The sequence below is a fragment of the Neolamprologus multifasciatus genome, chromosome 10 (genome assembly GCF_963576455.1).
Source record: "Neolamprologus multifasciatus chromosome 10, fNeoMul1.2, whole genome shotgun sequence".
Lineage (NCBI taxonomy): Eukaryota > Metazoa > Chordata > Actinopteri > Cichliformes > Cichlidae > Neolamprologus > Neolamprologus multifasciatus.
In genome coordinates, this window is record NC_140448.1 from 10,770,350 (window position 1) to 10,783,641 (window position 13,292).

Sequence of the window (13,292 nt, forward strand, 5' to 3'; positions counted from 1 at the left end):
TTACTGTGTGTGCTGCTTTGACTCACGCTCGTTTAGTCCTGCAGGGCATGTGGCCACAAGAGGGCGTCATGCAACCACTGATTAAGGTCCCTTACACAGTGCACTGTGGTGCAGTACAGAATATACTGGAGGGTGCAGCCGGTGGAATCATGTCCGAGCCAGTTGTTTTGCTCCTTTGTGTGTCACTGGTGCATCATGTGTCACAAGAACCTATCCACTTTTACAGCAGCTCTCCTGATCACAGAGCTGCTGACACACTAAGGAAAAATTGCAGCTCTCTACTTGTGTGGTATTATTATTTATTTATTTTAAAAAACACTTGACCCATCAATTTGTTTCAATATGTGCACTTTCAATGCCTTTATTTCAAGTACTCTTGTCCCATAAGACTTTAGGTATAAGATTCAGTACAACTTTGACACTTACAATATTATATATCTTATATATTATACATGTGCCGTACCGTAGAACAATGACACTAAGTGCTGTAATTATAACATAGCTGGATAGTTTGTTCATGCGTCTCTCTTTTTGTTGATGGCAGCAAAGAATTTGAGTCATTATCTGAGTTCAGTGTTTCAGGAATCCAAGGCATCTGGATTTGAATGGAGGTGAAGGAGTGCTGAGAGGTGTGTGGAAGTTTAAGAATATGTTCACTAAAAAGGGTTGGATAGTAACACAGAGTACATACCCACAGCTTGTTGGGCTGGAGGTGTTATTTAAGCTGTGAATATATGACACACACTCACACAAAAGGGAACTCATTTACCAGGCATTTTATAATATTGTTACATTCTGGTTATCTATTGAGCACCTCTGATCAGTGTGGTAGATGTGGTTGTAGCTGCGAAATGTAATTAAAGCAGAATTACAGCTTTGTGCACACTCTTCTGCATCGTTTACCCACTCAGGTATCTGTCGACTGAATACCACACACTGAGCAAACTTGTTAGGTGTCTGTTTCACTGATATTAAGCGATGAAATGAGTAAAGCATGAGAAGTATGGCTGGATCAGCTACACAGTCATGTTTATGCAGTCCCAAAAGCTAGCTGTCTTTATTATAACTTGTAGACTAACCAGGAAAAGTCCACACGTTTTATGCTTTCTTTGTCGTATCAGGCCTGTGATTGGTAATCTAGCTTCATAGCTGGTCGTAGTCTTTGTAGACTATTCATTACAGTAACCCAATACAGGCCCCCAGGCCTGCAATGAGTGTGGATCAATGGCCACTGAAAGCTTTCAGGAGAATGATCTTTCAGTTCTGGGCGGGTATCCAAATGGGCACTCAGAAATACCAAGCACCCATCTCTGCCTGCACCCGCCTCTCTCTGTCTGCACAGATAACTTTCTTCTCTGTTGTATAGCATTACACTTTATTTTACTGGAAGGCTCCTGTCTGGCTTCTTACCAAGCTCTTCTTTAATATTATCAGGACATAGCTGCATGAATTTTGATAATCATGCTTTATGTTTACTTTTTTTTATGGAAGATGAGTCTCCCAGAGATGGGTTCTGTTCATATGAAAATCACAGACATGGAGAGTCTTCAAAATGAGACATACTTAATTATTTACCAGCTAAATGTCCAATAAATGTTTTTCTGCTGTGCCACAAATCAAGATGGGGAATCAAGCTGACCTTCTTTTCAACACACTGTTTAGCAATTGTAAACTAGCAGTCTTGAAAACAAGGAGCAGAAGGAGGATGTGTGCTTGAAGTTATGGCATTGAAGAGACAGGTGCGTGTGAAAGGTTTTTGTACATGAGTTCCTGCAGTATATTTGTTTCCTCTGCAGACAGATAACAAGCTACCTGATAGATTAAAAAAAAAAAGTGCATCCGTCCCTTCCTTAATGTCAAACCACCGAAACCTGTAGCTATAGGGAAGCAAACCAAACATCTGCTTTCAAGGTCTGCTTGGTCTGCAACATTACATGCTGCCCAGTGTGCCTGTGTATGCAGCTGAAATGTGGTCAGGAGGAATTAATTTTTTTGTGTCACTTAAAGCATCTTGCAGGTTTTTGAGCTTCCTGTATATCATTAAAGGTTTTTCAAATGTGTCAACACTGTAACAAGATTTGTTCAGCATCTTTGTTCAACAGACCACCAGTGTGGCTAAAATAGAAAACCACAAACAACAGAATAGAAACAAGTTGACAGTATATTTAGATCAGCAGTGTTTCTTCACAATAGACTGAACTGGCAAAGATACAAACTACCAAACAGATCAACCTTTATCTGGAATATAATTTCTTTTAAATGTGCACCACCAAGCATGGTTGCTTTCCTTTAGCAGTGCTTGTTGCATTCAGATCCTGTCGGATTTTTTTTATGTTATTATTATTATTATAAGGTGTGAATAGAAATTCAAGAATAGCGTTCAAGTAAAACTGGTTAGTTTATCCGCAGATACAGTGTGAGCAATCGATGTGGAAATATTAGTCATGAGTTATAATATTCTAACATCCCTGCCCTCATACTTATAATAATTGTTTTTTAATTATTTGGGTTTTTTTTTCTTTTTGCTTGTTTTTAAACATTTCTTTTGCCACCAGGCTATACCGCCCACACCCACTTCAGAATCCGCGGCATTGATTGGATAATGCTGTCACGAAACCATGGCCGCTTTAATTCTCCCAGCGGCACCTGAACGCACCACGTCTGGATACAGGAAGTCTCGAAACTTTTCAGCGTAGTGGCAAACTTGTCTGCATTAGACGCAGGAGTGCGCCGTGCGCCAGTTACGTGTAGGAGGTGCAAGATGGTCAGAAAGTGCTCAAGTTAATACCGTTTATTTGTTTTTTTCTTTTCCGGAAAACAAGTGAGAAAGGAACGTGGATTTACGCGACAGTGTCGGTGAAGACAACAGTTAGCTTCAATATTTTCTGACTTGCATGACAAGACTGCGACGGGCGTGAAGCCCCGCGTGAACATCAATATGTGGGAGCAGGAGGAATTCGAAAAACACTGGAGGAAAGAATTTCCCGACGGAGAAATACCCCAGATGGATTTGAACTCTGTAGAGGACATCGAGTCCGAGCTGGACACATGCAAAGCCAACCTGAAGAGGCTCCAGAAGGCTCTGGCAGAGGAGAAATTCAAGGTGATTTACCTGGAGACCACCGTGGCCCGACAGAAGAGAAACGACCCGGAAAGGTTTGAAGGCAAAGATGAAAACTTTAACGCTGACATGTCGACCTTTTCCAAAACGGAGAATATCAGGAAACCGCCGCGGCGGGACGCCGAGCGTGACGAGGGGAGGATGAAGGCACTGGACCCCGGTGGCATGAAGCACCACGTTGCGGGTAGCAACACAGCGGGACTCACCAGCTCCTTCGGCCGGGAGCGAGGCAGGTTCAGCGGCAAGATGGGCAAACCAGTCCCTATCCCGGTTCCGCCGCAGAAGCCCGTGTTTTGTAGAGTGGACACGGCCCCTGCCATCGTCCAGCGTGCGAATGACAACGAGGAAGGCAGCGACCGGGAATATGAGGATTTGGAGCTGAATGAAAATTTCGTCAGGAATAACTTGTTGGCACCAAAGATCGCGGGAAGAGACGGCCAGAAGACTTCCAGCGCTCACCGGGACAGCCGGCGGCCTTTCCGCTACAGCAGGGAGTTTGACTCCGATGATGGCAGACTGTCACCGTCCTTCCCCCACATTCAACGCAGACCCTCCCGAGGCTCGGGGTGCAGCACCCCAGAGAGGAGGAGTGATGGGTACTTGAGCTCCGACCACGATGACTCCTCTTCCGCAGGTAATGTCAACACCACTGCCGCCGGTAATGGCTATAAATAAGAAGTGCAATATGTAAATTGGATTTTACTACATGAAATGGCCTGGTTGGAAGATCATTGGCAGCTAAGCTAGGCTTTAATTCTGGATTTATAGTGTAAAGGCCAGATGGGATCTGTAGTCAAGCATTTTAAACGTGCCAAAGGCACTGATGTCAGGGAAGGGAAGACACAAGGCTCCATAAATCATATCTACAAGTAGCAACTTACTTCAAACTGAATTAAATGTGGCATGTTTTTATTTGCAGGGTGCTTTTTTAAGCAACCAGTGTGAGTACTGCAATTGATTTTGTGTTCCAGTACTCAGTCATTTACAGCTGATCAGCAGTGTTATGCAATTCATCGGTTTCTGGCTCTTACTTCCTCCTTCCACAGTGAAAATAAAGGAAATCTCAGCAGATGCAAATGCACTTATGTTAGTCAGTGATAATTATACAAAATCAGTCTGTATTTTAGCACGAATGTCCCTGGTTTAGAGATGATCTTTATTTGTTTAAAACGCAAGACGAGGTGTATTCATGTAACCCCATTTTAGCTTTTCAGATTCACCCACGGAGAAAAAACAAGTTTACCATGTGCCAAACTAATTGCTGAGTGCTGTTACAAAATATTTGTAGTATTGTCCTGGACAAATGCACACTGCAAACACCTGTTTCTCTGCTGTAGTCTCCAGTAGCTTATTTTTGCATCCTGAATGGGGCGTGTCAAGGAAATGCCATTCTTTAAAAAGCAAAGGGTATGGTCTTTAGATCAAATGTCACACTTGTTCTGTTGGAAATATGTTTTTCTGTGTTCTGACTTATGTTTACGCCTTAGTTGCTCAGGTTGTTTCATTTACCAATATAACCACCCCCCACATCCCTCCCAAAAAACCCCAAAAAAAACAAAGGTCAATAAAGCAACACAGTTGCCTAGAATAACTTCTCTTAATAACTGCTCTTCAATGTTCTCACACAAGTCAGATTTGTGCCATGACTTGTATTTCTACTAAGTGTCTTGCATGTAACTCCAAACCCTAGTTAATATTAAGCTGAATTTACCTTCAAATAATAGAGATCTGCATAACAGATCAGTACTTTTACTTTATTAATTTTGTTTTTGCTTGATCAAGAAGAAAATGTTTATCAGCGTATGACTACCCGACTCTGCTGGATGGAGCGGATTTCATGAAACAAAACCCTGTATAAGTGTGGCTGAGGAACAGATCCATAATAAACTAAATGCTCTAAGTGGTGTTGTAGATATCAGACATAAGGAGAACTACCAAATGTTATAACAGACCTAATGCAGGATAAGGTAAGCAGTAGGTGTAAAGATAAGGACAGGATTTCCTTTGCAAAGCCCCACTCGAGCATACCACTGGCTTTTTAATCATGTAGATTAGAAGGTTACCGGTTAAATGAAACCATCTTCACTTGTGTGAAGTACTCTACATTGTCTATATTGACCTTGAAGACAAAATGTTCCCTTTCTATATCAGCGATATGTAAGAGGTCTATAGTGTCCCATCACCCTTGAAGGAGCTTCAGTTTAGTTGGTGGTAAATATAGATACAGCCACATGCACTGAACAGTGTGGCTTCTTTTATGATATGAGTCATATTGAGCATGTTGGGATGTTAGTCAGTGGATTTATTGTAAACGGACTTAAAGTCCTGTTCTGATGTCATGCAAGTGCTGTTTGACGCAGTGAGTTCAGGAGTTGAAACACCTCACAAGTTGCATGAGTAACCAGAAAACCAGCATAGAGGTGGCTGTGCATGTTGTGCATCTCACTGCTGCAATGCATGGTTCTGGTAAACGTATATAATGTCAGCTTATCTTATTTTAGCTAGGGCTGTGTCTTTATTTGTAGAAACGTCAGTGATGAGCTTTAGGCTACAAGGTGGTTTAAAGTTAGTCAAGATTTTTCTTCCGTGCTGTTGTTAGTCACTTAAAGGTCGCACCTCAAAGTTAAGATTTGTTTAACTTGGCACTGAGCTACTTTATGTCACTGCCACAAGTCTTTATGCCGTTTGTGGCACATTGTCTCTTCCTGTGTCTGAGGCCTGTAAGAAACTCTTACAGGCCTCAGTATAATTTCTGGTAAGGGCTAGGCAGTGGTTTCTAAAAACTCCAAACAGGAAAGCAGAATAAAGTGGGAAATTGTAGAGAGAAGGGAGACAAAATATGAATAAAAGACAAAAGGGACGAAGCACAGATGTTTTCTGAAAGAAAAAAGGTTTGTGGAGAACACTCGCCCGTGACACTTTGTATCTGAGGCGTGAGAGGTGCTAAATATTGAACTGCAGAGGTGCTTGCAGTTCCTTGCATATGTCTCCTCATATTTCCTGTCTGTGTGCTGGACTGGACAAACATCCTTTATGTCTACTTTCATATTTACAACACATGCCATCGGACCACTCGTCCAACTGTCAACAAAAAGCGACGCAGAACATTTTCTTTAAGGCGTCCTTTCATCAGAGGCGCTCATAGTGGTCAAAAATTCCCTCGTAAACTGTAGGGCAGGACTCTAAGAAAATAATTTACTTGGAAGCAAAGACTCTGATCTTAAGTAATAATTTAAATACTAATCCAGGAAACTGGAGTCATGTCTTGCTGTGGTGTTGTTTTAAGAAGTTTGGCAATACTGATGGAGATGGTTTGCTTGTCATGAGTCAGGAGTGAATGAGTAACTTAAACATGAGAATAGATTGAGGAAGGCTTTTTTTTTTTTTTAATACACTGTGACACATCCCCAGTTCCCTAGTCTGTTCTGTTCTTTTAAATATGAAAGGATTATGGAACGCTTGACACTAATTGTAAGCTCACAGTTTCATTGTTATGGCTCTGCTCATTGATTTGGTGGTTACTGACTGGTTTGGCTGATGCGCAGGGATTTGGAAAAGTGGCAGTTTTTAAAGTTTGGGTCAGAAGCCAAAAATGGAGAAGTAACAAACAGGCATTGTTTTATAAGTACCGACGCTGTGGCACTACTCTTTGCTTCATTTGGAGTTGAAATTCATTGAAGCAAAAATGGAAAATTTTCTTTTAAGAGCTGTTTTGTGTCAAAGACACACGAATGTGTTCGACGTTGTTAAATGGGGTCTTATGCGTTAAGAGGCAGGTTGGTGTCTGAAATACAGGAATTGATGGTCTTGAGAAAAAGAGCAGAAAACACCTCTGAGCTTTTCACCATCACACGCTGTTTGCTCTTCCATTGCAACAGGTCAGGGGATGCATTTTCCCATAAACCTGTGGGTCAGTAAGGAAAACCACTTACTGTAAGCCTCTTAATCTATTCCATCTTTGCTATCCAACAGGATATTGATGTTTTGTTCTGACAACTGGGATAATCAGTGGAAAGACTTTAATTGTGGCTAAAACAATGGGGAGGGTGTGTGAACCTGTGGGAGGATGTAGAGGGGCTTAAGGTCACCTTTTATAATCTAAACAACAACAGTCATCTGCCCTTCTGGTCACTCAGCATTATGGGATGAAGTGCCCCCTTACTCCCACTTGCACATACGCACAAGCTGTTGGCGAATGCCAGGGGTGTTGCTCATATTGATGCCTTTGTGTAGTGTGCATTTCCTAGGAAGCGGTCATCCATCAGGTCATGTGAGTCTTTGTCCAACGCTGTGGTTTTTCAGTATTCTTCCTGATTCACCTCTGATTCGCAGCACCGCTGGTCTGAAACCTGAAAGGAATCCATTCTTATTGTGACAGTGTTTCAGTAAGCATTGTTGTTTAATTTATTTATTTTTAATTCATAAAATAGGTCTTTGAATTCAATATAGTCATTGCGGGTATTTGATTTTCTTTAGTCCAGTCTGCACATGCCAACATACAGTATACTCCTGCTAGAAGTGATGAACACAGTCCAGTTTTTAGCTCTCCCAGCTATTTAAAGCAGTGTAATTCAGAAATATCTTTACTGAGCGCAGGCATATTAAAGGAAAAAAGATTATTTTTAGCCTATAACCGCTTTGATCTCCATAGGAAAATTGTTTTTATATCTCGCAGGAAAGCTGAACGACCTGCATATTAATTGAGTTCATAATTCTCTAGTCGCATTGCCAGAAGAAGGAGCCCTCTGAGAGGGCTATTTCCTGTTTCTGTTGTCTATTGCACGTATCTTTGTTAAGCATCTGGCAGCTCAGGAAAGAAAACATTCAGATGTGTAACGCCTTCTTTTTTTTTTTAAGATGTCAGGTATTTAAATGTGAAGTTCTTTAACTGTTAGACATAGATAATTATTTATAACAGTAGTTTAAAAAATGCTTAAAGCGAATAACGGTAACTCTAAAAACTGAGTGATAAGACATGACGTTATGGTGTTTCAGTCTTTTGAGTGAATGCCATATCAAAATGTACAATAATGTACATGTACTTTTTGAAGTATTTGGACAGTATCGATAAAGAATAACAAATCGCACATGACACTGACATACAATCATATTAATAGTTTAAATAAATGGGGGAAAAATAGATCAGCCACATGGAAAACGTTCATCCTGACGTTAGCCGAACTTTCAAATCCATAATAATCAATATTATTGGATTTTAATATTATCATAAGTTCCAGTTATTGGAATTAGATGGTCAGGAGGTATTCAGCATCTCCAATACTCAAGACTCTATATGATAATGTCTGTGTAATTTGAGGAGAAAAAAGGCAGAAAATCATAAATTATTTATTTATTCATTGGATTATGGAGCCTGTGTGTATCTGTTCTCCAATTTCAATAACATGTCAGTTTATTGGCTCTCTAATTAGCAAGCGTTGCCAGAGATTTCATTAAGTAGTGACTTTGGTATACAAGTGGAGGATTTCCTTGCCCTTATGTTTTGGTGAAATATTGTATATTTGGAGCCAACGTATCAAAAATAATGCCACAAAAAGAAACAATGGTGTAAATGAGGCTTATGTTTTGTTTGGGGATTTCTTTGATATTTTGAAGGGTGCACTGTGACTGTGCCAAGTTTTTAAGTGCTCTTCATTAACCAGGACACACAGATAAAGGAAATAAACTCTTCAAATTAAGGGAAATAGACTTCAGGTAGTCAAAGGAGCTTGCAAAATAAAGCGTCTGGACTTCTTTAAGTTAAAGAAGTCCAGATGCTTTTCTTTGCAAGCTCCTTTGACTACGATGACCTGGATGACTGAGAACCTTCACAGACAGACTTCAGGTAGGTTTCAGGTGGCTGCTTACGGCCAACCTGGGTAAGTTCAGCCTAAGGGCAAATTCAAAAATGACCCTAAAATTATATCGCAACTCTTGCTGTCAAAGTGCATGAGGGTAAAGTCATTAACTGAGATTCCATAAAGCTGATTTGCATGATAGACAGAAGTAGTGAATTGCACTGAAATGCTGTGGGGGCACTTGAAACAGGAAGCTCTGAGAAAGTCTAGCAACAACTTTTAAAGAAAGGAGTTTTCCATGTAAGAAGTTCAGCAAGCTGATGTCAGAGACAAAACACTGGTTAGAAGTTATTCCTGTTAAGTGAAGCAGTAACTGCTGTCCTTTCCCTCCTAGTGATGGTGTTCAAATATATCACAAGTACCTATAGCTGCTCTTCTTTTTTTAACACCAATTTTGCAGAGATTCTCAGGGAAACATGGACAAAAAGAGGTGCAGATCTATTGTTGGGATGAAAACCTTCTCGAAAAGACATACTCTGATAATTTTCTAGGTACTCTAAATTTCAAAATAGCATCTCCACTGACCTTACACTCTTTAGATTTGCTCATCAGAGCAAATGAACTTTAGTTTCTCCAAAAATCTGGCGGGTTTCTTATACTACTATTCTTTGACGGTTAACTGGCTTGTCACATGTTCCATAATGTTGTGCTGTGGACATTTATGTGCTTTTTTGTACAGAGGAGTTTTTTGTTTCCTGTTCTCATGCTGTCCTCCCAGGAGCCCAGCATGAGTAGAGGTCTCTTTTTTTCCTCTTGTACTTTCCCATTGTAGTGTATATTTCAGTGGGGTTTTTTTTTCTGTAACACTACCGATCTCCGACCTGTATCCCCATGTGATGTCTGTGTTGTGTGTGTAAGGTCGGGGGTGGGGGTGGGTGTCCTATTTCACTGCAGGGTAACCTGCACGTGCTGAATAAAGCCTTGATTGATTGATTGATTGATTGAACTGCAGTTTCCCCACCAGGCAGGCTTGCCGTGTCATGCTTCTAATGTGGCTTTTCACATCTAACTGCACAAAAAAAAAAAAAAAAAAAAAGGCACAATAAAGAAAATGCTTATTATTTTTATTAGAAATTTCACCTGTTTTATCATCAAGTAAGAAAAGAAGCCCGTGGAATAAGCATGTTTTGTCACTCTATTAGGAAATAATTGTTGAGTACGGCACCCACATTTCTAGTTTTCCTTTGAATTTCCTGTTTCTTATTCCAGATAAGCGGCACTTGTCCAGACCTGTCCCAAGTAGTATGTGCAGCATTGGAACAATGTGCTTGTCATGTTGTTTCCATTTTCAGTGGCGTAAATGGAAGCTTGTGCTCTTCTCTTAAAACTATGATCAGTGTAAAATCAGTGTAATCTCTCCCCACATGCTGCCCCGTCATACTAATTTCCTAGGCAACAGAGCTAAGATAGACACAGGTACAGTCAAACCTAAACCTAAATCAATTACAAGTATGAAAGCATCCATAAACATAACCATTGAACGCATAAGCATCGTTTTACTTTGCTGCAGTTGTTGTGAATTAAAAGGTAAAACTGTGAAATAAAAGATCAAAAATGAGTATTGAATATTTAAATATTTAAAATAAATGAATATTTATTTTTGTTGGCAATTGATTATCTCAAATGACCAATTGAGGTCTCAAATTTACAATTCCTACTATGTTTAAAAAGACTATTCTGCTCATTTCATGTGCTGTATTTTCAATCTTGAATTCTACTAGACTAGTTTTACATGGTTCCCAGTCCAAAGTAATCTTTATTTATTCTATACTGGGCATTAATGGAGCCCATCATTTGTCTGCTGTCTTCTCCGCTCTCTTCTAATAGGTCGTCACTTGCAAAAGGTTTAAACAGCAAGTGGGTGGAACTTCAGTGCTCACGGCCAGAGCCGTGTGTCTGAGATGACTATATTGGGAATATCTCCTTCCTTTGATGTCATGCAGATTCAGCAGTAGAAAAAATGCCTGGAATTGGGTGTTTTAGAGCAGTCTGAGCTTGTGTCACATGATTAGTAGCCAGTCTGCATTGGAACCTTTATATATAAGGAATATAACAAGGAAAAACATATTAGGTGTCACCATCAATATCTTGAATATATCGTGTTCAATGATTTACCCTTATGGGGTTTTTTTATATATATTTTTTTTATATCCATCAAATCTGAAATCTCTTCACAGTAGAAGCACTCAAATAATCCATGTCAAAGTCCTCAAAGCTAAAATCCTATTTATGGTTCAACTTGTTCCTGTGTTACCTTGGTGATGAATGCGTCGCGGGGAAGCAGGCAGGATGTATCTGTGATGGTGGAGGAGGTGTGGGTTTTGCAGCATCATTGCCTGCTTGTGAGATGGATGTGGGCCTGAAAATTTGTATTTGTTTGCAAAAGCCTTGACCTTAGCTCTATAGCAGAGACGTGAAATGCACAGTCAGGACATGCAATGCAAATAAGAAAGCCGAATGCTGCTTGGCGCTCATACATCTAGCACAGCGTGTGCACAAGTGCATGCATGCAGGCAAAAGTCAAAGTGAAGTGCTGCTTTATAAAGATTGTTACAGAGGTAATAGTGCACACAGGTTTTAGGCACTGCTGAAGATGCTTTGGATGATGCTGTTAATGTTTTACCGATCCATCAATTAAATGCATTAAATGGTAAAAAATGTTTTGTAGATGTCTCGGTTTGTCTCAGTAGTGTCTATTTCTTACCAAACTGAAACTATAATCTTGACATCAAGACTCTGCTCGTGGCTACATTATATGCAGTTTGTGGGGGCCATAGCATCTGCTGCAGAACTCTTCCTCTTCTGTGGGTGAAGAAGGTTTTATGTTATTTGAAGTTGTTGCCATGCTGCAAGTAAGACACCACTACGTTTGCACCGTCATGCGCAAAACCATAATTTGTAACCTGCACGTGTAACGTCTTTCCCCTCTGTGCTAGTTAAACCTAACTCGGCCTCGGTGACTTGTGGTGTTCTTTTTCTGTTGTTTTTTTTTTTTTTTTCGACATAGCAGAATTTTTCTCAGTGCAATCCCACTTTCAAATGACGCACTTCAGCTGTTGTCACCTGACACAAAGCCCCGTGTGAACCAAAGCCCTGTGATGCAATGTCCTCTAGGTGAAAACCACTACCTGTGAGAAGTGAAAGTAGTCTTTGAAACATCAAGATGATTTGGGGGTCATTACATTGGGCTTTAGTGTTCGGTGTATTATTTCAAATGGAGAGCATGTTAAATTTGTAATTTAAAAAAAAAAGGTTAGTAGCACCATTGTGTGCATTATTCTAATAATATGACTCCAGGATCCAATCTTTGCTTTTGTTTCCTAATTTTTCACTAGCTTACCGTTTTGGGTGCAGGTGTACGTTGCTCCCTGGACTTGTTTGTTCGTCTTAAATGAACTTAGGGTGGCTGTAGCTCAGGTGGCAGAGCAGGTCAGCCACTAATCAGAAGGTCGGTGGTTCAATCCCAGGCTGCCTCCTGGCTGCATGCCAAATATCCTTGGGCAAGATACTAACCCCATATTTTTGCCTACTGGTGGTGGTCAGAGGGCCCGGTGGCGCCTGTGTCCGGCAGCCTCGCCTCTGTCAGTGCGCCCCAGGGCAGCTGTGGCTACAATGTAGCTTGCCATCGCCAGTGTGTGAATGCGTGTGTGAATGGGTGAATGACTGAATGTAGTGTAAAGCGCTTTGGGGTCGTTAAGGACTAGAAAAGCGCTATACAAATGCAGGCCATTTACCATTTTTACCATTTAAACAAAAAAAGGTGTGGCCCTCTCAGGGGTTTGTTACAGGGACACAACTATGTGAGAAAGATTTCCTCATTAAGAAGAGAAGGAAGAGGCTAACCTTTCTAAAGTTTATGTAATCTAGGAAAAAAAAACCCTGTGCTCTCAAGTCAGTAATAAGTGATTTCTTTCCATGTCCTGTGGGACAGGGCTGAGCTGAATTACTCCTTACTTTCACCCCCATTTAACCCATTTCTAAACAAACACGGAGACAAACAACGACGCTATCTCTCTCACCGAGTTTCATTTCACATTATTGCGCTCAGCAGGATTTTAACACAGGGGAATGCATGGACAGGAAGTGCAGGCTCACTTCTAGACATGAATTTCTCTCAGTTGAAATCAAGATGAGCACCTGCACGATCTAGGAGAGCCTGAAAGTTGTGGTTTTCCTGTCAGTTAACTGATTCATATAGCTGAAAGGAGAGAACCATTTGTGTGTACTTTAATGTAGTATGAAAGTAGCTTAGAATAATTTGATATTTAAAATGTCATTTCCTTGTTATTCTTTCCAACTAGTGTCCAAAAGCGATT

At 40.6% G+C, this 13,292-nt stretch overlaps 1 protein-coding gene across 1 annotated transcript in view; it reads left to right on the forward strand.

Annotated features, from left to right (window-relative positions):
* Positions 1-2,666: 2,666 nt before the first annotated feature.
* abr (ABR activator of RhoGEF and GTPase) overlaps positions 2,667-13,292 on the forward strand; it is a 123,858-nt gene continuing 113,232 nt past the window's right edge. The window contains exon 1 of the mRNA XM_085173636.1: positions 2,667-3,755. Coding sequence (XP_085029762.1) covers positions 2,939-3,755 — 817 coding nt within the window. The 5' untranslated portion in view covers positions 2,667-2,938. The remainder of the gene's footprint in view (positions 3,756-13,292) is intronic.